This window comes from Pristis pectinata, chromosome 17, assembly GCF_009764475.1.
Source record: "Pristis pectinata isolate sPriPec2 chromosome 17, sPriPec2.1.pri, whole genome shotgun sequence".
In the NCBI taxonomy this organism is placed as follows: domain Eukaryota; kingdom Metazoa; phylum Chordata; class Chondrichthyes; order Rhinopristiformes; family Pristidae; genus Pristis; species Pristis pectinata.
In genome coordinates this window covers 39,090,463-39,117,995 of record NC_067421.1, presented here as the reverse complement: position 1 = coordinate 39,117,995, position 27,533 = coordinate 39,090,463, and the positions used below count along the sequence as shown (strand labels likewise).

At 43.3% G+C, this 27,533-nt stretch overlaps 1 protein-coding gene across 2 annotated transcripts in view; it reads left to right on the top strand.

The window, feature by feature from the left end:
* The window catches only part of txnrd2.2 (thioredoxin reductase 2, tandem duplicate 2), an 80,263-nt gene that overhangs the window by 44,126 nt on the left and 8,604 nt on the right, over positions 1 to 27,533 (top strand). The window contains exons 12-14 of one of the 2 annotated variants that reach the window (XM_052031898.1): positions 23,647 to 23,783; positions 24,573 to 24,668; positions 25,297 to 25,389. In XM_052031898.1, the coding sequence (XP_051887858.1) occupies positions 23,647 to 23,783; positions 24,573 to 24,668; positions 25,297 to 25,389 (326 nt within the window). Of the gene's footprint in view, positions 1 to 23,646; positions 23,861 to 24,572; positions 24,669 to 25,296; positions 25,390 to 27,533 lie in introns of those variants that run through there. The other variant, XM_052031899.1, reaches the window with a different exon arrangement.

Here is a 27,533-nt window from a genome sequence, read left to right as displayed (position 1 = left end):
CTGTACTGCTGCCACAAAACAACAAATTTCATGTCATAAGGCATTGATAATAAATCCATTTCTGATTCTGAAGTAATGTATCATTTGTAATGGAAACGAAAAAAAAAATTCTAAGCACCAACTGCAGTGTACTAAAGTGAAAGAAGGAAGACCTCTCAGAGACGTCTCTGTGGAGAATCTCATCATTGGAGACTAAGGAATTGGGAGAATGGACTGGAGTCCATACAGAGGCAGGGTGACTTGTAATGGGTGTTTATTGCTTTGTTTTATCCGTCCCCACTCCTCTCTGCAACTCAGAACAAACTTGCTTTCTCTCTTTCCCAGTTCTGATGAAGTAGCTTTGATCTGAAACGTTAACTCTGTTCCTCTTTCTGCAGTGCTGCCTGACCTGCTGAGTGTTTCCAACATTTTCTGATTTATTCTGCAGTTTCTTTTGACTTCTATTAGTTGTCTTGCCGCTCAGCCTTGTGCACAACCATTGTTCACACCTGCTTTAAACACGTGTGATTTATCCCCCCACCTATTTGTTTGGTACTGAGGCCATTATTAACTCTCCATTGCTCTGATTAATCCATCACAGCATGGGAATCAAACAAGGGTTCAAACTAATTTGCTTGTTTCGACCACTTGCCAGACAAACTCTGAGTTATTGAGGAGTTAGTGTTTGAGAGGCAGTTATGATTACACCATTATTGAATAAGCCTCAGGAATCTTCCTTTGTGGGTTATTCAGGTCTTATGGACTCGCAGGTATGCAAACTGGGTCTGTACAAATTTAAAAAAAATCTGCCTTGCAGGGTGAAGTATGCAAAGCATTACAGTACATGAATACAAAAGTGTCCTGAGACAGGTTCAACAACAAGTAATCCACCTAATTTTTCTCAGTCAGGATTTTTAACAATGAATCCATCACGTAGATCTTGACATTTTTTTTGCCCAGCCCCACCCTTGCTCAGATCAGAACCGGAGATAAATAAGCCCGTTGATCTGTAGTTTTGAGTTAACGTCAACTTTTTCTAAATTAACACACCCATACCAGGTGTTGAGGCAGTGCAAGAGAAATTGGAGAGCAGCAGTTAACTCTTTAACCGCAGTGACACATCTTCACTGTGACACTGCTGAGTTAAGCTGCCTGCTGCCACTTGTATATTACTGTTCCATTTTAATTCATTCCAATACAGCATGCAGTCGAACATTCCCTCCTATGGTTTATGATTCCCAACCTGTCATCTTGACGTCCTAACCTTTGACCATTGTGGCATTTGGATGCGTCTGTGTCTGCCTTTACTGTTTCTTGTGAATGCTGAATGCTTCTGTTTTCTTCTTGAGGATATGAGATTCCAGGGAAAAGAAAATACTGATGACCAGAGAGCTCCACAGAGCAAATTGCCTGCGGAAACCTGGAATTGAAGGTGATTAGTGTTATAGAGTTATACAGCACAGAACCAGGCCCTTCGGCTCAACTCATCCATACTGACCAAATTGTCTACCTAAGCTGGTCCCATTTGCCCACATTTGACCCATATCCCTCTGAACCTTTCCGATCCATGTTCCTATCTACATGGCTTTTAAATGTTGTAATTTACTAACCTCTACTCACCTCTTCCATCTACCCACCATCCTCTGTGTGGAAAAAGTTGCCCCTAAGGCCTCTTTTAAATCTTTCCCCTCTCATCTTAAATCTGTGCTGTCTAGTTTTAGAGTTATGTACCCTGGGAAAGAGACTGTGACCACCTTATCTGCACCCCTCATGATTTTGTATACCTCTATAAGGTCACACCTCAGCTTCCTATGCTCCAGGGAAAAAAAAGTCCCACCCTATGCAGCCTCTCCTTATAACTCAAGCCCTCCAGTCCCAATAACTTCTTTGTGAATCTTTTCTGTACCCATTCCAGCTTAATGACATTCTTCTTATAAGTGGGTGACCAGAACTGCACACAGTACTCCAAGTGTGTTCTCACCAATGACTTACAGTGGCATGCAAAAGTTTGGGCACCCCTGGTCAAAATTTCTGTTACTGTGAATAGTTAAGTGAGTAGAAAATGAACTGATCTCCAAAAGTCATAAAGTTAAAGATGAAGCATTCTTTTCAACATTTTAAGCAAGATTAGTGTATTATTTTTGTTTTGTACAATTTTAGAGTGAAAAAAGGAAAGGAGCACCATGCAAAAGTTTGGGCACCCCGAGAGATTTGAGCTCTCAGATAACTTTTACCAAGGTCTTAGACCTTCATTAGCTTGTTAGAGCTATGGCTTGTTCACTGTCATCGTTAGGAAAGGCCAGGTGATGCAAATTTCAAAGCTTTATAAATACCCTGACTCCTCAAACCTTGTCCCAACAATCAGCAGCCATGGGCTCCTCTAAGCAGCTGCCTAGCACTCTGAAGATTAAAATAAATGATGCCCACAAAGCAGGAGAAGGCTATAAGAAGATAGCAAAGCATTTTCAGGTAGCCGTTTCCTCAGTTGGTAATGTAATTAAGAAATGGCAGTTAACAGGAACGGTGGAGGTCAAGTTGAGGTTTGGAAGACCAAGAAAACTTTCCGAGAGAACTGCTCGTAGGATTGCTAGAAAGGCAAATTAAAACCCCTGTTTCACTGCAAAAGACCTTCAGGAAGATTTAGCGGACTCTAGAGTGGTGGTGCACTGTTCCACTGTGCAGCGACACCTGCACAAATATGACCTTCATGGAAGAGTCATCAGAAGAAAACCTTTCCTGCGTCCTCACCACAAAATTCAGCGTCAGAAGTTTGCAAAGGAACATCTAAACAAGCCTGATGTATTTTGGAAACAAGTCCTGTGAACTGATGAAGTTAAAATAGAACTTTGGCTGCAATGAACAAAGGTATGTTTGGAGAAATATACCTTTCTCCAAAAGGTATGTTTGGAGAAAAAAGGGTGCAGAATTTCATGAAAAGAACACCTTTCCAACTGTTAAGCACGGAGGTGGATCGATCATGCTTTGGGCTTGTGTTGCAGCCAATGGCACGGGGAACATTTCACTGGTAGAGGGAAGAATGAATTCAATTAAATACCAGCAAATTCTGGAAGCAAACATCACACCATCTGTAAAAAAAAAGCTGAAGGTGAAAAGAGGATGACTTCTACAATAGGATAATGATCTTAAACACACCTCAAAATCCACAATGGACTACCTCAGGAGGGACAAGCTGAAGGTTTTGCCATGGCTCTCACAGTCCCCCGACCTAAACATCATCGAAAATTTGTGGCTAGACCTCAAAGGAGCAGTACATGCAAGACGGCCCAAGAATCTCACAGAACTAGAAGCCTTTTGCAAGGAAGAAGTGGGCGAAAATCCCCCAAACAAGAATTGAAAGACTCTTAGCTGGCTACAGAAAGCGTTTACAAGCTGTGATACTTGCCAAAGGGGGTGTTACTAAGTACTGACCATGTGGGGTGCCCAAACTTTTGCTTCGTGCCCTATCTCTTTTTTGTTATTTCGAAACTGTAAAAGATGGAAATAAAAAAATAATCTTGCTCAAAAATGTTAAAGAAATATGTCATATTTAACTTTGTGCCTTTTGGAAATCAGGTCATCTTTTACTCGCTTAGCTGTTCACAGTAACAGAAATTTTGAATAGGAGTGCCCAAACTTTTTCATGCCACTGTATACACTTGTAACATGCATCACAACTCGTGTACTCAGTGTTCTGACCGATGAAGGCAAGTGTGTCATTTGCCTTCTTTACCACCCTGTCTATCTGTGTTTCCACTTTGAGGGAACTATGTACCTGTACCCCTTGGTCTCTCTGTTATACAGCACTCTCCATTTTATTTTAGGGAAGGTATGTAGGGTAGCGTAAATGAAGCTTGGGAGAAACAAAGTAAAGTTCAGCAGTGAGGGAGGAATTGTTCATCAGATGACCAGCTCTGTATCATCGAGAGAAGTCTCATTGTGGATTAAAATCTGGGCTTCCCAAGTTATGAGGAGGAAGTGATGTTTTTCATGAAAGAGCAAACCAAAGTTCAGAGAGCAGCTTCAGCTTTGGAGGGATTGTACATTCTACGTGAAGTGAGAAGTGAGCAGCAGGATTGCCCTTAGTAGTGCAAGGGTGACCTTGGTGACTGGTCTACTATTGGAGTTGGAATTAGTTTATTATTGTCACATGTAGGAGATACAGTGAGAAGCTTTTGTTTGCATGCCATCCAGACAGATCATTCCATACAAAAGTACATAGAGGTAGTAAAAAGGAAAAACAGAATGCAGAATATAGTGTTACAGTTCCAGAGGAAGTGCAGTGCAGGTAGACAATAAGGTGCAAGGGCCATGACAACATAGATTGGGAGATCAAGAGTTCTCCTTTTAGTGTATTAAGTCTCATGAAGGGTGTTATATCAGCGGGATAGAAGCCGTCCTTGAGCCCTCAAACTTTTGTATCTTCTGCTCAATGGGAGGGGGGAGAAGAGAAAATGACTGGGGTGGGAGGGGCCTTTGATTATATTGGCTACTTTACCAAGGCAGTGGGAAATGTAGATAGAGTCAGTGGAGGGGAGGTTGTTTTGTGAAATGGGCTGGGCTGTGTTCACAACTACTGGGAGTTACTACTGAAAGCCATTGATGCCAGTCCCAATAACAGCTCTTGACAACAAGTTCCATTCTTTATTATGAGCTGCTCAGACCCCAATCTTTTCACGTTTTAATATATGTTGGAAAGATATATGTCTGCTGAAGCATCTTATTTATTGACAGAAATCTAGGTGTAGGAGAAGCATTTAGTATTTTTATTCAGATTGACGGCAATGTTGCTTAGTTCTTAAAGCTGTTATATCAGTATATTAGGAAGCAACATTTTCTTTCTCTTTCACAGGTTATTGGGAGGGCCAGGAGAGAGCCATTTCAGTCCTGGGGGAGCTAAAACCTCTTGAATACCATGGCAATGGCAAGCACCAGGAAATATAGCCCTGATTTCTTCTACACTTTCAGTGATTGGGAAAGGCTGACTGGGCATATTAATTCCCTTAGAGCAAGAACGGAGAAAGAAAAACACATCCCTAATGTGTTATTTTTTACTTGTCATGCAACAGTAACTTTACTGTAAAAGGCCAAAGTAAAAATGCCGATCAAAAGCTCTTGTTTACAATACGGGAAGTTCCACAGAATTCATTGTTTTCTTGCTTCATTTGAAGCATTGTCACCTGACTAGAGAAGGTCTCAGGTCTACAGGAATATCTGATATCTACTGGTGCCTCCTTGCAGCACCAGTTCTAAATTGGAAATTACAAAATTCTTGACTGTAAGGTACACTTCTGATTAAAATTGGCCAGCACTCTTGCCTGCCCTTGAAGCATTTTGTGACAATTTCTAATTAGACACACAGTACTATAAAGCCAAAAACTAACATTATTAACTCTCTCGCAACAAACAGTCTGCTGAAGCAACTCAGCAGGTCGAGCAGCATCTGTGGCAGGAAAGGAATTGTCAATGTCCCGGGATTGAAATCCTGCATCAGGACCCTGAGACCCTGCATCAATTCCTCACCACACCACCCCCCCCCCCCCCACCCCCCAAGTTCCTCCAGTAGATTGTGTGTTGCTCCAGATTCCAGCATCTGCAGTCTCTTGTGTCTCCTATTAACTCTCTCCACTGGGCAATGTAGCAGCAACGGAATGTTGAAGAAGAGATAGCAGTTGCCCTGTCTTGGCTTTGTTGTCTTGGTATGTGCTGTTGCCTGAATTTGGGAGGTTGTGGGTTGAAGTCCAAACAACAGATGAGCAAATATTAGCTGGTGTATTGACAACAGAATTCTACAGTCAGAGATTGCTGCATTTCATGTGAGGTGTTAAAACATGTGTCTGTCTGCTCTCTCTGACAGCAGGTTGGGTTTTCCTATTAAAGTTATCCCTTGACTATTATCACTCAAAACAGAATGATTTTTTCTGCAGAAACTTGCTGAGTGTATGTTACCTGTTGCTTTTCCTTGCATTACAACGATACCTCCACTTCAGAAGAGCATGCATTTATATTTCAGGAATGCAGGAGATCTGGCAGTACTTTGTCACCAATGAAGTACTTTTGAAGGGAGTCTTGACAAAGCAAGGTTAGAGTTCCTCTGGACCTCACTTTCCATCTCACCAGCCTCAGCATTCAACAGATCATCCTTTACAGTTCTGGTCACCTTCAATAAGATTCCACCAACGGATGCATCTTCTCCTCCCATCCCCTTTAATCACTCTGAAAGGATTGTTCCCTTTGCGACTTCCAGGCCTGTTCTACCATCTCCACTAACCACTCCCCTTCTTGAGGCACTTCCTCACGCCTTCACAGGGGATGCAACACCTGTCCTTTTATCTCTTCATGTTAATTCTCTCCAACTGACCTCATTAACCCATCAACCAGATAATTTTATCAGCAGACTGTCCCCCCAGCTACCCCGACCTCACTCTTATCAGCGATGTTTCCTTTGCCCTATTCATCTCTCACTACCCTCTCTGGAACCTAAAACTAACTTGTTTTCTCATTGTTCCAGTTCTAATTAAAGGTCTTTGACCTGAAATGTTAACTCGGTTTCTCTTTCCACAGATGCTGCCTGACCTGCTGAGTGTTCCCAATGTTTTCTGTTTTTATTTCAGACTTCCAGTCTTTGCATTTTATTTTGATTTGCATGAGAAGAGTGTTGTGCACTGTAAGATCTTACAAATGGTATTGAGATAAATGACCAACAGAACTTGGAGCCCCACCAACAGCTCTCAGCTGGTGTATGTTCCCAGTGACCGAGTTGAGCACTATATTGATGCCATTGCATCAGTGATGAGTCCCTAACAGAGAAGATGAAGTCAGTTTGAAGTCAGTGTTCCTAGCATAGAAACAGACCCTTTGGCCCAACTCGTCCATGCTGACCATGGCGCCCACCCAAGCTAGTCCCATTTGACTGCCTTTGCCCCATATCTCTACGTTTTTCCTATCCATACACTTATCCAAGTGTCTTTTAAAACGTTGTTATTGTACTCACGTCAACTAATTTCTCTAGCAGCTCATTCAAAAGCTGCCAAATGTCCAAAGATGTGGCCAGGGTGATTGATTTTTTTTTACTTGACCTCCTCAGTAATTGGCCTTTAGCAATCTACCAAGTTTTGGCACATTGGGTCCACAGGGGAGGAACCCCTGCCGTTCAGGAGCTGAAAGCAACATCACAGTGTCCAAAGGTTTCTTTTGATTCAGATTGAAAGCCAAAGTCGAGTTTATTGTCATATGCACAAGTACATGTACGCATAGATGCAATGGAAAATCTTGCAGCAGCATCACAGGCACATAGCATCAGATACACAACATTCACAGAAAAAAAACATAAATTAATAACATAATATAAAATTATACAAGAAAGAACAGAACTAGAACAAAAAAAACAAAGCTTTCTTAAAACAATTCTAAATAAAACAATTCTAGGTCAGGAAGTGGAAGTATGTAAAGGAAATATCATTAGAAAAATATTCTGCCTCTTCCTATCCCACTCCCCCACCCACCCCTTAGATGGTCCTACTTCATTGTCTTGATGGTCCAGAGTTTCTGATCAGTGTCAGAGCAGTGTTGCCTGCCACTAAGCTCAAAGGCTTTCCACAAAGATTTAATAATCTCTGTGCTGAGAAATTCCCCTTTACTGGTACCTACAGCTGTGTCCAAGCTGATTCCTGGCACATGGCTCCTGAGGTATCATCAAGCTGGCTGAACAGCCGCCCTCATCAAAGAATTCTCACATGGCAAACGAGGGAGCAAAATGCGTGACTTTTAATTAACAGAAAGGTAAATAAAGATCTTACACATGAGTATGGTTGAAACTGCGGGAAAGAAATATTCCAGCTCCTAATATGTATGATCATATGAATGTGTTGCAGATTGTAGACTCTCACAACCTCATCCACATTCCTTCTCGCTCTCCCATTTACACTCACTCTCACTAGAGTGGCTTTTCTACACTCCAGCCTCTCGCTGAAGATGTTTGGATTATTCCTACCCCTCATTCGGGCTGAGATCAGCTGTCTCAGTGCAGAATTGGGATCCATTCTCAAATGCTCCTGTACAGCACAGCTGACTGAGATATGCTGGAACGTTACCAAACCACTGAAACTGATTTTCAAAACCCCGTGGACAGCAGTAGTTCATAGTTTTTTAAGGCACACTTGTTGGAGTGAGGAAGATTCATACTTGGAAGTAAATTGTTCTCATCGATATCCATCAGTGAAATGTAGATTTACCAAAGCCAGAATTTCCAGGACCTTGCAGGGTAGGTGACTATTAGATTAATGGACTTCAAAATGGATTAAAACTAAACACTCTCAGGTAATGTAGAAAATTAAAGGAAGCACTGAGGATCTTTGGCAAGGCTTCAGAAGGGAATGTGAGGATCTTAAAGGATTGGAAAATAACAATTGTTGCAATGTTGTGTTGATAAGTCAAACAGTGAATTCATTACTTTGGGGCATATGTTACACTCCCAAGTTTTAAAACAAAAGACCTGCATTATTTTTGGTCTTTCATAAGCTTGGACCATCACAAAGAGCTATAGCCGCTGAAGTTTTTTTTAAGAATGCAGTGACTGTAATGTGGGAAAGAAACGTGGCACAAAGTGTGTTTAGGCGAGAATTTATTGCACATCCCATTTTCCAATCCTGCCCAGTTCTGTACACTCCACTCAAGTTTGGGTATCCTGGTGGGAAATCTATGGATAAATTTAGTTTAAAAATGTGGTACAGCAGCATAGTGTTTCAGTTACTGAGCTACCAGGCAGTACTTCAGAGTCATTGATACAGAGACAGGAGTTTGAATCCCAGCATGGCAGCAAGGGAAATTTAGATTCAAGTAATTAGTTATAGAGCACTACAGCACAGAAACAGGCCCTTCGGCCCATCTAGTTCATGCCGACCATCTTCTGCCTAGTCCCATCTTCCTGCACCCAGGCCATATCCCTCCAAACCCTCCCATCCATGTACCTATCCAAACTTCTCTTAAATGTTACAATTGAACCTGCATCTACCACTTCCACTGGCAGCACTCACTTCACACTTGCAACACCCTCTGAGTGGGAAGTTCCCCCTCAGATTCCCCTTAAATATTTCACCTTTCACCCTAAACCTACGTCCTCTAGTTCTAGTCTCACCCAACCTCAGGGAAAAAGCCTGCATGCATTCACCCTATCTATACCCCTCATAATTTTGTATACCTCTATAAGATCTCCCCTCATTCTTCTGTGCTCCAGAGAATAAAGTCCTAACTAATTCAACCTTTCCCTATAACTCAGGTCCTCAAGTCCTGGCGACATCCTTGTAAATTTTCTCTGCACTCTTTCAAGCTTATTGATATCTTTGCTTGTAGGTAGGTGGCCAGAACTGCACACAATACACCAAATTCGGCCTCACCAACGTCTTGTACGACGTCAACATAACATCCCAACTCCTGTACTCAGTACCCTGATTTATGAAGGCCAAAGTGCCAGAAGCTTTCTCTACGACCCTATCTACCTGTGGATGCCACTTTCGAGGAACAATGGATCTATATTCCCAGGTCCCTTTGTTTTACCTCAGAGCCCTACCATTCACTGTGTAAGTCTTACCCTGGTTTGTCCTCCCAAATTGCAAAACCTCACACTTGTCTGCATTAAATTCCATTTACTATTTTTCAGCCTATTTTCCTAGCTGGTCAAGATCACGCTGCAAGCTTTGATAGCCTTCCTTACTGTCCTCTACACCCCATCCCCCCCAATCTTGGTGTCATCTGCAAATTTGTTGATCCAGTTTACCACATCATCATCTAAATCATTAATATCGTAAGATTGATGATAAACAACAACAGATCCAGCACTGATCCCCGCGGCACACCACTAGTCTTAAGCCTCCAGTCAGAGAGACAACCATCTACTACCACTCTCTAGCTTCTCCTGCTAAGCCAATGTTGAATCCAATTGGCTACTTAATCCTGAATGCCAAGCGACTTAACCTTCTGGACCAGCCTCCCATTCAGGATTTTGTCAAAGGCCTTGCTGAAGTCCATGGAGACAACGTCCACCGCCTTTCCCTCATCGACCTTCTTGGTAACCTCCTCAAAAAACTCGATAACATTGATTAGACGTGACCTGCCACTCACAAAGCCATGTTGACTATCCCTAATCAGGCCCTGTCTATCCAAATACTTGTATATCCTGTCCCTTAGAATACCTTCCAATAACTTACCCATGACTGACGTCTGGCTCACCGGCCTATAATTTCCCGGCTTAATCTTAAAGCCTTTCTTGAACAACATTAGCTAACCTCCAGTCTTCTGGCACCTCACCTGTGGCTAAGGACGTTTTAAATATCTCTGCCAGGGCCCCTGCAATTTCTGCACTAGCCTCCCACAAGGTCCGAGGGGACACCTTGTCAGGCCCTGGGGATTTATCCACCTTCACTTGCCTCAAAACAACCAGCACCTCCTCTTCTGTAATCCGGGTACAGACCATGACCTTACTACTCTTTTGCCTCAGTTCTGTAGTCTCTGTGTCTGTCTGCAGATGGACTACATCCCAGGGTTCTGAAAGAGGTAGCTGAAGAGATTGTGGAGGCAATAGTAGTGATCTGTCAAGAATCACTAGTTTCAGGAATGGTTCGGGAGGACTGGAAAATTGCAAATGTCGCTCCACTCTTTAAAATGGGAGAGAGGAAAACGATAGGAAATTATAGGCCAGTTAGCCTGACTTCAGTGGTTGGTAATATGTCCATTATTAAGAGTGAGATTTCAGGGTACTTGGAAGCACATGATAAAATAGGCTGAAGTCAGCATCGTTTCCTCAGTGGGAAATCTTGCCTGATAAAATTCTTAGGTCCAGAGGAGGTTTAGAAGAATGATCCCAGGAATGAAAGGGTTAATGCATGAGGAGTGTTTGATGGCTCTGGGCCTGTACTTGCTGGAGTTTAGGAGAGGGGATCTCATTGAAGGCTACCAAATATTGAAGGACCTGGATAGAGTGGGCGTGGAGAGGATGTTTCCAGTTGTGGTAGGGTCTAGGACCAGAGGGTACAACCTCAGAATAGAAGGGCATCCCTTTAGAACAGAAATGAGGAGGGATTTCTTTAGCCAGAGGTTGGTGAATCTGTGGAATTCATTGCCAGAGATGGCTGTGGAGGCCAAGTCATTGGGTACATCTAAAGCAGAGGTTGATAGATTCTTGATTAGTAAGGGCATCAAAGGTTACGGGGAGAAGGCAGAAGAATAGGGTTGAGAGGGAAAAATATATCAGCCATGATCAAATGGAGGAGCAGACTGGATGGGCCAAATGGCCTAACTCTGCTCCTATCTCTTATGGTCCAGAGTAAATATGGATGTAAAGAATTCATTTAAGATCCTCCTCATCTCTTTTGGCTCCATGCATAGATGACTATGCTGATCTTGAAGAGGACCAATTTTGTCCCTTGCTACCCTTTTGCTCTTAATGTAGCTAGAGAAACCCTCGGGATTCTCTTTCACCTTGTCTGCTAGAGCAACCTCATGTCCTCTTTTTGCCCTCCTGATTTCTATCTTAAGTGTTCTCTTGCATTTCTGATACTCCTCAAGCGCCTCATTTGATCCTAACTGCCTATACCTGATATGTGCCTCCTTTTTCTTTATCCAGGCCTCAATATCCCTTGATAACCAAGGTTCCCTAAACCTGCTAGCCTTGCCTTTTATTCTAACAGGAACATACAGATTTTGTACTCTCAGTATTTCACTTTTGAAAGCATCTTTGTCGGAAAACAACCTATCCCAATCCACGCCTGCCAGATCCCTTCTGATGTCATCAAAATTGGCCTTACTCCAATTTAGAATTTCAACCCGAGGATCAGTCCTATCCTTCTCCTCATCTTGAAACTAATGGAATTATGATCACTAGATCCAAAGTGTTCACCTACACACACTTCTGTCACCTGCCCTGCCTTGTTCCCTAAGAGGAGATCCAGTGTCGTGCTCTCTCTAGTTGGGACCTCTACATATTGATTAAGCAAACTTTCCTGAACACATTTGACAAACTCTATCCCATCCAATCCCTTTACAGTATGGGAGTCCAGTCAATATGTGGAAAGTTAAAATCACCTACTATCACAGACTTATTTTTCTTGCAACTGTCTGCTATCTCTCTACAAATTTGTTCCTCTAAATCCCCTGTCTATTGGGAGGTCTATGCTATAGTCCCATTAACGTGGTCATCCCTTTCTAATTCCTCAGTTCCACCCATATTGTCTCAGTAGACGAGCCCTCCAGTATGTCCTCTCTGAGCACTGCCGTGACATTTTCCCTGATGAGTAATGCCACTCCTCCCCGTTTAATACCTCCATCTCTATCATGTCTAAAACAACGGAACCCCGGAACATTGAGCTGCCAGTCCTGCCCCTCCTGCAACCAAGTCTCACTAGTGGCTACAACATCATAATTCCACGTGCTGATCCATGTTCTTAAGTTCATCTGCCTTACCTACAATACTCCTCGCATTGAAATAGATGCATCTCAGATCATTAGTCCCACCATGTTCATCAACCTGTCGATTTCTGCCTCTGCTTGTAGGCTTAACATCTACTTTCCCCACAGCCACTTCACTTGCTGCCCTGCCACTCTGGTTCCCACCCCCCTGAGCAGCACTAGCAAACCTTCCTGCAAGGATATTGGTCCCCCTCCAGTTCAGGTGCAAAGTCTATTATAAGGGTCCCACCTGCCCTGAAAGAGAGCCCAATGATCCAAAAATCTGAAGCCCTCCCTCCTGCATCATCTCCTTAGCCACATGTTAAACTGCACTATCTTCCTATTTCTTGCCTCACTAGCACGTGGCACGGGTAGCAATCCTGAGATCACCACCTTGGAGGTCCTGTCTTTTAACTTAGCACCTAGCTCCCTGAACTCACTTTGCAGGACGTGGTCACCCTTCCTGCCTGTGCCATTGGTACCAATGTGGACCACGACCTCTGGCCACTCCCCCTCCCCCTTAAGAATGTTGTGGACTCGATCCGAGATGTCTCTGACCCTGGTATCTGGGAGGCAACATACCATCCGGGAGTCTCGTTCTCGTTCACAGAATCTTCTATCTGTTCCCCTAACCAATGAATCCCCTATCACTACTGCACTCCTCTCTCTACCCCCCCCCCCCCCCCCCCCCCCACCCACTGCCTTTCTAAGCCACAGAGCCAGACTTGGTGCCAGAGACCTGGCTTTCTTCTGGTACGTTGCCCCCACCACCCCCATGATAAAATTAAGGTGGAATGGCAAAGCTGATCTGGTCTCAGTAAAGGTAACTGGCACATTGGTCTCGCAGTTAGTGCTACTGATCTACAGCACCAGCAATGTAGGTGGTTCAATCCTGATGGGAGCTATCTGCGTGGAATTGGTACTTTCATAGAGTTCTACAGCACCTTGACCAGACTTGTCCATGTTGACCAAGGTACCCTCTGACTGCATGCGTTTCCCCTGGGTGCTCCAGTTTTCTGCCACATCCTGAAGACATGTTTGTTCGTAGATTAATTGACTATTGTATTTGCTCCTAGAGTCTGTAGGTGGCAGGAGATTCAGGGGTATTTAATGGGCATACGAGAGAGAATAGGTTACAGCGAAAAATGAGGGGGATGGGAATGCTTTGAGAGTCAGCATAGACTTGATGAGCTGAATGGACTCCTTCAATGTCGTAAGGTTTATTATTGTCATGTGTACTGAGGTAGAGTGAAAAACTTTGTTTTGCATGCCATGCATGCAGATCATTTCATGAGAAGAGCTGTTTACTGAAATTCTACATGATCTAAAAAGTTTCTTTCTTTTGCCATCTTTACAAATTGGAAAGCACCAAATCTGTATGGAAGGGAATTTCTTTCTTGGCAAATTCCTCGCAAAATCCTAGAATCTCCACACAAGTTTTAAGCACCTCATAAGGCTATGAACAGAATGTGAGTTTCCTTATGAAAGGTTGAACCGATCTGGCTCTGAAGGCATTACACGGGATTGTATAAAGATATAAGTATGGTTGTGAGGCCCTAATTTCAAAATTAAACTCGGTGGCAATAAATTCAGCGGTCAGTAAAGTAACCAGATCACCCAGCTTTGAAATCCTAGTAGTTGCAGGTTGTTATCAGAGCAAATAAGTATGAGTATCATTTTTACCAAGCATAACAATACAGCCTTGAAGAAGAATCTGATTTCAAAATGCTCGGTGTCCAGAAATCTGAGATTTTGTAAGATCTTATTCATGCTCTCAGGGAATGCACGTGAGGGAGACGTGTATATTTCTGGTTTAGACCCCAGTGGAAAATGACTATTTTAAATTGTGGTTGGCACACAACTGCGGTTATTGTTTTCTGCTGTCGCGATTTCCTTGTATTGATTGATCAGTGCATGTTTAAAAAGCACAATCTTTTACTTCAGTACTCCTCAGTAACTGGTTTATGAACAATGCTCAGAAGCTGGCTGGCTAACAAAATTATATAACTTTAACATTAGTGCTTAACTTCAAGCTGAAACAATTGTTTATAACTGGATCTTTTTTTACAAAATGCATTGGGAAGGGCAAAGAGTAATTTTTAATTGTCTTTTTCCATTTTTATACAAGGACTTCTCACAGAATGATACAGGCTGATATTTGCAATTAAAGCACAATGCTAGAGATACTCAGTAAGTTTGGGCAGCAGCTGTGTGGAGAGAAACAGTTGATATTTCAGGTTGATGATCTTTCATTAGATTTATTGCTATTTGTAAGGTGTTTGTAGATCAATTAAATTGTACCGTATTTTGTTACAATATCTGGGGGTTTTAAAGAAATATAAGAGGATAAGAACATAAGTACAAGTGGGAGTAGAACATTTGGTCCCCTGTACCTGCTCCACCATTCAGTAAGATAATGGCTGACCTTTTACCTTAGCTCAATTGTCCTGCACTAACCCCATATCCCTAAATTCTCTTAATATCCAAAAACCGATGTTCATCTTGAATATACTGAGTCTCCACGGCCTTGGATAGAAAATTCCAAGGATTCACTATCCTCTGGGTAGTGATTTTGTTCCCATCAGTCCTGAATACTGATCCCCTACTTTCAGAGTATAACTCCTGGTTCTAGACACCCTAGCTAAGAGAGAGGTGATCATTGCATCCACTCCATCAAGACCCATAAGAATTCTGTACATTTCAAGGAGATGTACATTCTTCTCAGCTCCCAAGAATATAGATCCAGTCTCCTCAATTTCTCCTCTTATGACAAACCCACCATCCCAAGAAAAATTCTGGTTGACTGTCATTGCATTTCCTCTTTGCAAGTATATCCTTCCTTGCGTCAGGAGACCAGACCTGCATACGATTTTTTCAGGTGCTCCCAGTCATCTTGGCTCCGCTGTCAATTGCTGCAAGAAAATCAATCTCAGAGCTTTCAAGAACTGTACAAAGGGGGCTGCTCTCAAACATCACCTCTCAGACAACCCATCAACTTCCAGCCAATAGACTGCATGCAGCATGTGGATTGGCCTGAAGTTCGCCATAAATATTACATGTGAAGAGATCCTAGTCTGCTCAGGACTTGTTGATGAGAAGGAAGATCCAGGGAGTTAACTGTGCATTTCGATGAGTTCCAGGACTGGCAACTCAACATTCCTGGATATAGAATCTACAAATGTCACAGAGAGGGATGTAAAAGAGGAGGTGGCCTTGCAGAATTGATTAAGGAGTCCATTAGTGCAGCAATGAGGGAGGACATCATAGATAGCTCTTCAAATGAGGCCTTATTGATAGGGCATAGGAACAAAGAGGGAGTACGTCATACTGGAAGTAATCCAGAGATTACAATCCAAGAGGTCTGACTCTTTAATATTTACTTAGCTCCCTAAATTTATGTTGCAGGACCTCTCCCTCTTTTTACTATGTTGTTGATAACAGCGAGAACCTACCTGCATGAGAATTTTCTTTGAAGAGGTAACAAACTGTATTGATGAGGGCAGTATGGTTGACCTAGTCCATTCGCTAAGACCTTTGACAAGGTCAAGGTCCCACAAGGGAAACTGGTCCAAAAGCTCGGAGCCCATGGGATCCAAGGCAAGTTGGAAAATTGAATCCAAAATTAGCTTGGTAATAGGTGATGATGGTGGTGTTTTTGTGATTGGGAGCATGTGACCACTGGTGTACCACAGGGATCAGTGCTGGGATCCTTCGTCTTTATTATATGCAGTACATTAATGATTTAGATATAAATGTAGGACTAGTAAGTTTGCAGATGACATGGAAATTATTAGTGTTGTTGATTGGAGGATAGTCTGATGATATTGATCAGGTGGTAAGATGGGCAGAGCAACGGCAGATGGAATTTAATCCTGAACAGTGCAAGGTAATGCACTTTGGAAGCATTAATAAGGATAGGATCAATTCAGTGAATGCTGGGGTCCTTGGGCATACAGGTTGTCCCCAGGTTATGACAGGGTTCTGTCCTGAGAACCATTTGCAAGTTGGAAATGTGGCTACCAACTAAGTTTGCAGGTGGCAGAAGATACCTGCAGACCCGCTTCAGTTGGCAAATCCATCCCGCCGATCTCCCAAGCACTTATTCGTATGTACAGGCGGTACATAAGCCGGGTGTTCGTATGCTGGGGAAGACCTCTATTGAGGAACAGAGGGATCTTGGTGTACTAGTCCAAGAATCCCTGAGGATGGCAGATAAGGTGGTGAAGTTGCCTTCATTATCTGGGACATACACTATTACAGCATGGAGTTGCTCCAGCTGTGGCCTAACATCAGGAGTATTTGATCACCACCCTATAAGAAGGAGGTGATTGCACTGGAGAGGATACAGAAGATATTCACCAGGATGTTGCCAGGGATGGAGTGTTTCAGTTATGAGGAGAGACTGGACAGACTGAGTTTTTTTCCCTGGAGTGGAGAAGGCTGAGGGTGAACCTAATAGAGGTTTACAAAAGAATAAATGGGCTAGATAGCAGGAAAGTATTCTCCATAGCAGAGGTGTCTTAGACCAGAGGGCAAAGGCTTAGGCTAAGAGGGAAAGGTTTAGAGGCAAAGTGAATGTTTTCACTTAGAGAGTGGTTTGTATCCGGAATGTACCACGTGAGTGGTGGTGGAGGCAGGTATTCCCACAGCATTTAAGGATCTGGACCAGCACTTGAGTCGCCAAGGCACAGAAGGCTGTGGACCAAGTGCTGGTGAATGGGATTAGTATAAATGGGTGCTTGACCATGACATGGATGTGTTAAGGTTATTTCTGTGCTGTATGACTCTGACACTCTAAGTAACCATAAATGAAAGGTATTCCTGGATTTTGGGAAAAACTGTTCTCTAGGCATATGATGTCCACCAGAAAACCCATAAACTAAAGAACAGATGGTGGGTGAAGAAGTGCAGGAACTGACAGTCATGATGTACATTATTCAGCAATATCAAGGCCATCTATGGCACAAATACCCATGGTCTAAGAACTTATCACTGACAGGCATTCGGCCCCTGCTGGAAGGAACACTTTGTGACTTCCTCAGCCACAACCCTCTCCTTGATGTGAATGTCTTTGACTCTATTCCGAGTAGCCTTTTCAGGCCATCTTCATGACTGATGACAGTTCAGGAAGGCTGTATGCCAAATGATAAAGAACAAGGGCTCAGGAGTAGATGCTATCTCTGCAGAAGTTATAAAACTCAGCAGTGATGAGCTGCAGTCATAAATCCACAACATTGTTACATAGAACATATAGAACATAGCACAGGACAGGCCGTTCAGCCCACAATGTTGTGCCGACATAGCTAATCCTTTCCCTCCATTTTCCTCTCATTCATCAGCCCATCCAACCTCCTCTTAAAAGCCCCCAATGAATTTGCCTCCACCACCCTATCAGGCAACACATTCCAGGCATCCACCACTCTCTGAGTAAAAAAACTTACCCCTCACGTCTCCTCTGAACCTACCCCCTCTCACCTTAAATGCATGCCCTCTGGTATTGGATCGCTCAATACTGGGAAAAAGATATTGCTTGTCCACCCTATCTATGCCCCTCATAATTTTATACACATCCAACAGATCACCCCTCAGCCTCCACTGCTCCAAAGGAAAGAGCCCAAGTTTGTCCAGCCTCTCCTGATAGCACATGCCCTCTAATCCACGCAGCGTCCTAGTAAACCTTCTCTGCACACATCTGGGATAGAGGAGGATGTAATTGTGACCATTGGTAAGGAAGGAGGCAATCCAGCTGTGGTAACTACAGAGGGGTCACCCTGCTGTCAGCTGCATATCAGTAAGATTGAAAGAGTGCAGAGAAGATTTACTAGAACGTTGCCGGGTCTTCAGGAGTTGAGTTACAGGGAAAGATTGAATGGGTTAGGACTTTATTCCTTGGAGCGTAGAAGAATGAGGTTGATGGAGGTTTACAAAATTATGAGGGGTATAGACAGAGTAAATGTGAGTAGGCTCTTTCCACCTAGATTAGGAGAGATAAGTACGAGAGGACATGGCTTTAGGGTGAAAAGGGAAAAGTTTAGGGGGAACATTAGGGGGAACTTCTTCACTCAGAGAGTGGTGGGAGTGTGGAACAGGCTGTCATCTGACGTGGTAAACGCAGGCTCACTCTTAAGAATAAATTGGATAGATACATGGGCGGGAGAGGTCTGGAGGGTTTTGGACTGGGTAGAGGTAAATGGGACTAGCGGAACAAAGTTTCGGCACAGACTGGAAGGGCCAAATGGCCTGTTTTCCATGCTGTAGTGTTCTGTGGTTCTACAAGGAAGGTCATTGTCAGGGTGGTCCTCAGCTGCCTCCTCACTGTTGACAAAGACCTGCTCCCTGAATCACAGTGAGGATTCCATCCAATTTGAGGCACTGTGGCAGTGAAATGCAGGGAGCAGCACCAATATATGGCCTTTCTGGACCTTGCCAAAGCCTTTGACTGTGTCAACCCAGAGACACTGTGGATCACCCTCTCTGCTCTCAGAAATTCCTCTTCATCATGTGCCTTTTTCACGATCGCATGCAAGTCATGATTATGATTTGGAATTTTCCATCTGAAAGGGTGGTGAAAGTAGATTTAAGGAGTCAGTTGCAAAATACTTGAAAACAAGTTATTCTGAACTGCATCATCTAATCATTCCCACAAAATCGTGCTGCCTTGTTATCACAGTATTTCCACTCTCCATCCCACTCAGAAGCATGTATTCTTTTGAGAGAGGTGAAATTCCAAGCCAATTTGGGGAGGGAGCAAGAGTGAGTGTCCAGGGGATTCTCCTTGTCCCAATCCAAGTGTTCAAAACTTGTCCAGGAGATTCTCTGTACTGAATACTTTACGTCACCAACCTTTGTAAGAGGTGGTGTCAGTCCCAGCTCAAAACTGGTGCAGTTCTCACTTGAAGGAATTCAGGAAGCTGGGGTTTGACTGCGTGTTTACGCCCTACACTACAGCTCCCCTGTTCTCTGAGAAAGGATGACCACCTGACATCCAACCTCCAGACTCTGACCTCCCTTCTCTTCCCAAGTTTATTTAATTGTAACAATAAGAACACAATAAATACCTTTCATTAATTTATAAACCTCAGTCAGATCGGCACTAGATCTATACTACTATAAAGCGCAGAGTCCCAATTTTCACTCTGATAACTAAGGAGCTTTATACTAGGGTAGATCTTACCAAAATCTTGTGGAGAGATTGAAATGGGTGCTGTTCCAAGTGAAGGATGACTAAGATAGATAAAGAACAAAATTATATGCTTAATCTGATAATCTATTGTTTCATAAATGCATCCCAACATTTTTAATGTGGCTGTCACTCTGCAACTTTAATGATCTATAAAAACATTGGAACACCCTTTCTTTAAGTTCCTTATGACTTTCCACTGAAGGAAATGAATGCATCGTGCTTGTGGGCATGGCATTACATTTTTCAGATTAATTATCATGGGTGTAGAAATTCAGATAGCTAATCCTGTTCTTTTTAATGCTACATCTCTGAAAATTGTTTTTTTCCTGCCTCCCACCTCTCCAAGAGTGGGTTTAGATTGCAGTCGTTTACAGATGGACATCAACTGATGTTATCCCCTTTGCCTTTTTCCTCTGTCCTTGCTCATCTCCTCTCTACACCTCCTCCAGACAGGTCAGATGTGATTAACAGGTCTCCACCACTGCCCTCTCTGAGCCCGCACCACTACTTTAAGTGTCATTGTACGTAGCCTATACCCTATCACAGAGATCCTCTTTATTCTTTCCACCTCTCCTTTTCTGCAACTTAACACATTTCATTTCTATCTTCTGGGCTGATGAACCATTAAGTGTGCTTCCCCCTCCACAACATGCTGCTTGACCTGCTGAGTATTTCCAACATTTTCTCTTTCTGTTTCAGATTTCCAGTACGTGCATTGTTTTGCTTTTGGATTAGCATTTCTGCTGTTGGGCAGCAAACTGTATTGCCTTCTAGTTTTGCCCTTAAAGGGAAACTTTGGAAGAAGTGCGTTCAGGCAACACAGTGGTGCAGCCATTAGCATTACTGCCTCACAGCTCTAGGGGCCCGGTTTGATCCTCTGGGGGGCATATCTAGGCAGAGTTTGCACATTCTCCCCATGACCACATAATCTATTTCTAAATAACATTGATTCTGGGGGTACTGGGGCACTGGAACGTACCAGCCTAAAGATTGTGCCATTGTGTTTCCTCCACAAACTATCCAGTCTAATTCCTTCCCTGCTTTAGCATTTTTGTTTTTCAAGCAATTTTGACTACTTTTTTCCTTAACCTCCCCTTTAATTACTGTTTTTAACTTGCGACAAAGAAAATGATTATCATGATATGACTTACTTCTTGTTTCAACATGAACGATCTAACTTTTAGCCCAGGGAAGTCCAGTCACCTTGCTCAACCCCTGCTGTTTTTGTTCCTGGACATATTCCATATCAAAGATATGTTGGATTATGAAGTCTCTCATCCTTTTAAAGTGCAGCAATTGAGCCAGTTAATGTACATCTGCAATGTAAACTGCACCAAGTGTCGATTTTTGTGCACGAATGCATCTAATCTTTGAAAAACATGGTATGAAAGTTGCAAACACATTCTAGACAAGTTCAATCAACGCGGGTTTGTGGCAATGATGAGTGGTGAATTGCACGCAGTATTGGAGCCCAGTTGTCAAAGAACATTCACAATGTAGTCATGGAACACCATTTATGCTGTAGCCTCTCAAGCAGCACCATAGTTATAATTAAACAGACTTTGACATTGAGCTATGCAAGGAAGTATTCGGATGGGCGACCCCAAGTGTTCGGCTTTAACTAGGAAGGAGAGTGGGGAGAATAAAAATGAGATTAGTGTAGGAGTAGTGCAAGTGGGTGCTTGATAGTTGGCACAGTCTTGGTGGATCAAGAGCTGTATGACTCTGAGAGGCAGAGATTTATTGAGGGAATTCCTGAGCTCACGGCCCAAGCAGGTGAGGACAACGGTGGAACAATGAAAACTGGAAAAGTACAAGAGGCTTCAGTTGGAGGACAGCAGAGATTTTGGAGAGTGGTATGGCTGGAGGAGGTTGCAGAGAGAGAGGAAAAAAAAAGCCATAGAGGAGTGTCAAGACAGGATGTGGATAAGGATAAGCATTTCAAAGTACCAGGATCCAATTGAAGTGAATGAGAGCAAAAAGAGACAAGTGTGTATCTGTGGCCTTCTATACATTGTGATGCCAAGGTCTGCACTGCTGGCATTTGGAGGTGTCAGGCTGATCTTGAAATCACCTTATGGAGGCAGAGGTTCTTGCATGAGAAGGAATGGGAAAATCATTCAAAATCCTTAACTTATAATTGGTTTCTGATGACACCACCCTTCAGATGGAAGTTCATGATAGTTTCATGGGTCATATCTGTTACCCTAGACCAATTGCAATTTTAGTCACATCACATATATGAGGACAGGATTTGCCTTGTGATGGTTCACAAGGCTGAATAGCCAAAACAGTCTTGCACACAGCTTTCATGTGTAAAGGATAATCACTGAGATGAGAGACCAGAACCTTTTGCATCCCCAGTTTCCTTTGGCTTACAACTGGTAACACTGCTTTCAGCTGTCAGGGCCCCAAACTCTGAAATTCCATACAAATTAGGAGCAGTAGTAGGCCATTCACCCCTCAAACCTGCCCTGCCATTCATTGCCAGTCTGATTGTAACCTCAACTCCTGCCTACCTCTGGGGGTAAGCTCTCATTACCTCATTTATCAAGAATATATCTTCCTCTGCCTTCAAAATATTTTTAAAAAACACCACCTCTCCTTTGAGGAGAGTTCCAAAGGGTCTCAATCCTTTGAGAAAAAAAATTGCTTCCTCTGTTTTAAATGGGTAACCCTTTATTTTTAAACAGGAGCCCCTAGTTCCAGATTCCTCCTGTATAAACCTCCCCGATTGCTACCTTCCTTCAGGATGCTTCCTGCCATCTACCTTTCGACTAAACTTTTAGTCATTTAGTCTTGTGTCTCTGTGACTCATTGCTAGATTTTTCTTTAACACTGCAATGCACTGATTTACTTATTTAAAAATGCAAATTGTTGTCTCTGTTGGTGTTGGATCAATCCCCAGGTTTGTCATTTGCTCCGTGGGAAGTAGTTTAAGGGCTGAGGTATATTGGTTTATTATTGTCACATGCCACAGGTACAGCGAAACACTTTGTTTTGCATGCCACCCATACAGATCATTTCATTACAACAGTGCATTGAGGTAGTCCAAGGTAAAACAATAACTGAAAGCAGAATATAGTGTTACAGTTGCAGAGAGAGTGCAGTGCAGGCAGACAATAAGGTGCAAGGTCATAACGAGGTAGACTGTAAAGTCAAGAGCCCATCTTATTGTACTAGGGGACCGTTCAGTAGTCTTATAACAGCGGGATAGAAGCTGTCCTTGAGCCTGTTGGTACGTACTTTCAGGCTTTTGTATCTTCTGCCTGATGGGAGGGGGGAGAACAGTGAATTTTTTGTTCACATGGCAATGTAGTTAGCTGCAGCAGTCCACCATTGGGTCTAGCACCAATTGTCGGTAACTGTCTGGAAGAAGACTATGAAAGTGCTGAGCCATGAGTCTGCCATACTTGATGTCTATTCGTGACCCGCTTCCAAGTTCTGTAAAATAATAAATCTCAAAGAAAGCTGTCACCATCCAGCAAGCACTCGCTATTAAACCTGGCTGTGCACTTGGTTGAAGGCTCACAGTATTTTGTAGAAAAATTATTTTGGCATATTAACTTACTTGGTATGTTTCTACCAGCAAAAATGTGCGCAAATTAGTAACTAGGGTGGATAAAGTCAGACTGGCTCGGTAATGACTGGAATTGCAGAGCATGCCTGAAGCCACAGTGATTTCAGAAGCTGGTGAAGTACTTGGGTTTTTAATAAACTTTTGCCCGTCTTTATTTATATGGTTTGATAAATATAGGAAAAGACTCCTCTAAATTTGCTGATCCAGCTATTTAAAGTCTGTGGTTGTGCGCAATTATCATCAACTGCCTGTGAACCGTTGCCTCCAAGTCCATTGTTGCTGGCAAGGTATGATATCCAAATTTGACTGACACCTGCTTGGCTATAAAATCTTTTCATGTGCAGCAGCCCACAAGAACATCCCACCGGTCTCTCAAATGCTCGTTCATATGTCTGGGCTGTATATAAATCGGGCGTTCATAACCTGTGGAGCACCCATACATATTTATCTTCCCAATTTCTTCTAGGTCGAGCACCCGAAACACAAAACCTGTGCCTAGATAAGGCAGGGGTCCGGCTTAATCCAGAAACGGGGAAGGTGATTGTTGGCGCTGGTGAAGAAACATCTGCTTCTCATATTTATGCCATTGGAGATATAGCAGAGGTAGGACATGATGCAGATGTTCCTGTCTACAACGTCTAACGTCAGACTTTGTCATGGACTAGGAAGGGGGAAATTGGGTGAGGATTTGTGTACTTCTGTTGGACTGTCATGTTATTGTTTTGATGTGCGATACTACATCATTTATGCTTGCTCATTACGACCCAGGCTGAGAGATAGCAAACCTGTGCGGTCCATAAATTATCCAGTTGTTGATGCTTTTGAAGCTTGGAATCCAAAATGTGTGCCTTCTACCCTGGTATATCCAGGCAAAACCCTGTGGGCATGTAGTATCCATTGTTGGGTTCAGCACAAAAACCCCTTTTCCCCATCACAGAGGGAGGTACAGTCAATCATGTGCCCCTTTTATGATTTAGAACATACAATGGTACAGTGCAGGAACAGGCTGTTTGACCCAACACTGTGCCAACCATGGTGCCAGTCTGCACTAATCCCATCTGCCTGCACACGGCCCATATCCCTCCACTCCCTGCCTGTCCATGTGACTGTCTAAATGCCTCTTAAACGTTGCTATTGTATCTGCTTCCATCACCTCCCCTGTCAGCATGTTCCAGGCACCCACGATTCTCTGTGCAAAAATACACTTGACCCACTGAGTTCCTCCAGCACTTCTTGTGTTACCTCGCACAATTCCTTTAAACCTCTCCCCCCTCTCGCCTTAAACCTATCCCTTCTAGTATTTGACCTTTTCATTTATAGTAATGCTGCAGCTGTAATAATGAGGTACCGCTTTGTTCAGTGAAGCTTTGCTCAGGGCATCTCTTCTCACAGGGCCGACCAGAGCTCACACCGACAGCTATCAAAGCGGGCAAGCTGCTGGCGCATCGGCTTTTTGGCAGGTCTACTCAGCTGATGGACTATGACAATGTGAGTAAAGCCTGTGGGTGAATTCTGCGGCAGTCAACCTTAAAACTTCCAATGAAGGAAAGAAAGGGGTTCTAGTTGTGTGCAATGCACTATTAACGTAATGTATGACTGCAACTTCATAAAAGGTCAGAGATTCTCTGTAAAAATGTTGCTGAGGTGCATGCTCTGTCATGAGCTGTTACTATGATGAACCTGATACCTCTTCAACCGTGGCATTGCCCAATGCTTGGGATCAGGCCAACTGGCACACTCTCAGTTGGAAAGAAAAATAACTATTACAATGGATTTCGTGATTTCAAGGCACCCTAAATTACTTTGCAGCCACTGAAGTACTTTTAAAAATATAATCATGGGTTGCAATGTAAGAAATGTGGCAGCCCATTTGTGCCCAGTAAGTTCCCATAAATAGCAAGGAGATCAAAGATTAGATGAACTGTTCTGGTGATCCTGGTCAGGAAGTTGGCAGAATCCCCACTGTTCTCCTTTGAAGTTTTAGTCATTTGAGGAAACAAACCAGAGAGTTTGGGATAAAAGGGTTGGAAGTGTAATTCACAAAATGACCTGGGACTAAGTTTTTATCCAGTAATGCTGCTCATTTCCAGCTAAATGTTGTTTTTAATGTATTTAGGTTGCTACAACAGTTTTTACACCACTGGAGTATGGATGTGTAGGGCTGTCTGAGGAGGAGGCTGTACGTCGCTATGGGGAGGACAGTATAGAGGTAACAAATGCAGACGCTTGCTTTGTTCTCAGTCATATTTTTCTTGGATGATTCATAACCTTGCCATTATGGCAAAAGCAATCAAGGAGAAGTCTGGACCCAGCTCAGCTTGTGGGTCCTTGCAGTTCTCTCTACAAACCCAAATAACTTGTGTTGGTATTTATCACTCATCATTTCGTCTCAGGAGACACAAGAGACGGCAGATGCTGGAATCTGGAGCAACAAATAATCTGCTGGAGGAACTCAGTGGGTTGAGGGGGAGAGTAGGAAATTGTCGACATTTTGGGTCAAAAATCAGGGCTGCAGGGTTTCGATCCGAAACGTCAACAATTTCCTTCCACCCCCACAGATGCTGCTCGATCTGCTGAGTTCCTCCAGCAGATTATTTGTTATTGTTTCATCCCATTTGAGTTTCATGTGCCTGGACTTGGAAAGGTTTGTTCCTGAGGCTGTGGTGTGCTAGAAAATGAGACCTCTGATATCTGCAACTGATGTGTGTAAGTTAGTGGGAGTGTTCCCTGCAACATGGTGACACATGAGCAGAAACACTGTAAGCTCTTCATTGGCTCATTAAGTTGTTGGTCTCAGCGTGCAGTAAAGTACTGGAGAGGGGCAGAAATCTTGGACACTATAGTCCAGTGTAGGCACATTTGGTAATGATGGCCTCTTTCTAATTGAATCTAACGTGCTGCATTTAAGGGAGCCTAAATGGGAATGACTGATGGGTCAGGCAAAAATGGGTAGGTGCAGCCATTTATGTATAACTCAAGTGAACAGATTTTACTGATCAAATTAAGATAAGATAAGATATCTTTATTAGTCACATGTACATCGAAATGCACATGTGAGTGTTCTGGGGGTAGCCCACAAATGTTGCCATGCTTCCAGCGCCAACATAGCATGCCCACAACTTCCTAACCCGTACGTCTTTGGAATGTGGGAGGAAACCGGAGCACCCGGAGGAAACCCACGCCGACACGGGGAGAACGTACAAACTCCTTACAGACAGCAGCTGGAATTGAACCCGGGTTGCTGGCACTGTAAAGCATTACGCTAACTGCTATACTACCATGCCTGCCCACATCTTGCTCAATTATTTGTGTGCCTAATTCAACTTATTGAATTTTTTTTAGCAAAATCCAGGTCCTCTCAAGGTTATGAACAAACATTTGGGTGACTGGCAGGATGGATTTTGCCATGTGTGAACTTGGTTTGTGGCAATATCTGAATGGTTGAGTTAAACACTCCGGTTTAACAACACGTTGCCCTTGGTTGGCCTATGTTTCTATTTAAATATATTGCTGGGGAGCTACACTTCCAACTTGCGAGCTGTTCGGGTTACGAACAGTTCTCAGGAACAGAACCCTGTCGTAACCTGGGAAGGGGGGAGGGCCAGTAGGTGATTTATGATAACCAATAGCATAACTGCATTGATAATGCAGAGTTGCTTTGTTGTTGGTGAGTTTATTCAGTGGTCCCTAATCATAGTGGGGAAGTAGTTAGCCTCAGTATGACGAGATTATGGAGCATTCGAAACCAGTGGTCTCTGCTGGAGCTGAACGTGCGTGGATCTTGGGAGGAGACTGGATTGGTTGGATGTGGTGCCTCTGCTGTTGAATGACAATTTGAACTTAAAGTCGGGTGTTTGGAAGCTGGGGAGAACCTGTTTACAACTTGTATTGAGTATAGGAGTGTAGGGCATTGAGTGTAGGAGTTGGGACTTAATGTTACAGTTGTATAAGTTGTTGGAGAGGCCACACTTGAAGCACTGTGTATGGTTTTGGTCACCCTGTTATAGGAGAGACGTGGTTAAACTGGAAAGAGTGCAGAAAAGATTTATGAGGATGTTGCCAGGACTTGCCTGCGTTATAGGGAGAGGTTGGCCAGGCTAGGACTTTATTCCATGGAGCATAGGAGAATGAGGGGTGACCTTATAGAGATTTATAAAATCATGAGGGGTATAGATAGGGTGGATGGCAGCAGTCTTTTCCCCAGGGTAGGGGAGTCCAAAACTAGGGGGCATAGGTTTAGGGTGAGAGGGGAAGGATTTAAAAGGGACTTGAGGGACAACTTTTTTCATGCAGAGGGTGGTGAGTATATGGAACGAGCTGCCAGAGGAAGCGGTTGAGGCAGGTACAATAGTA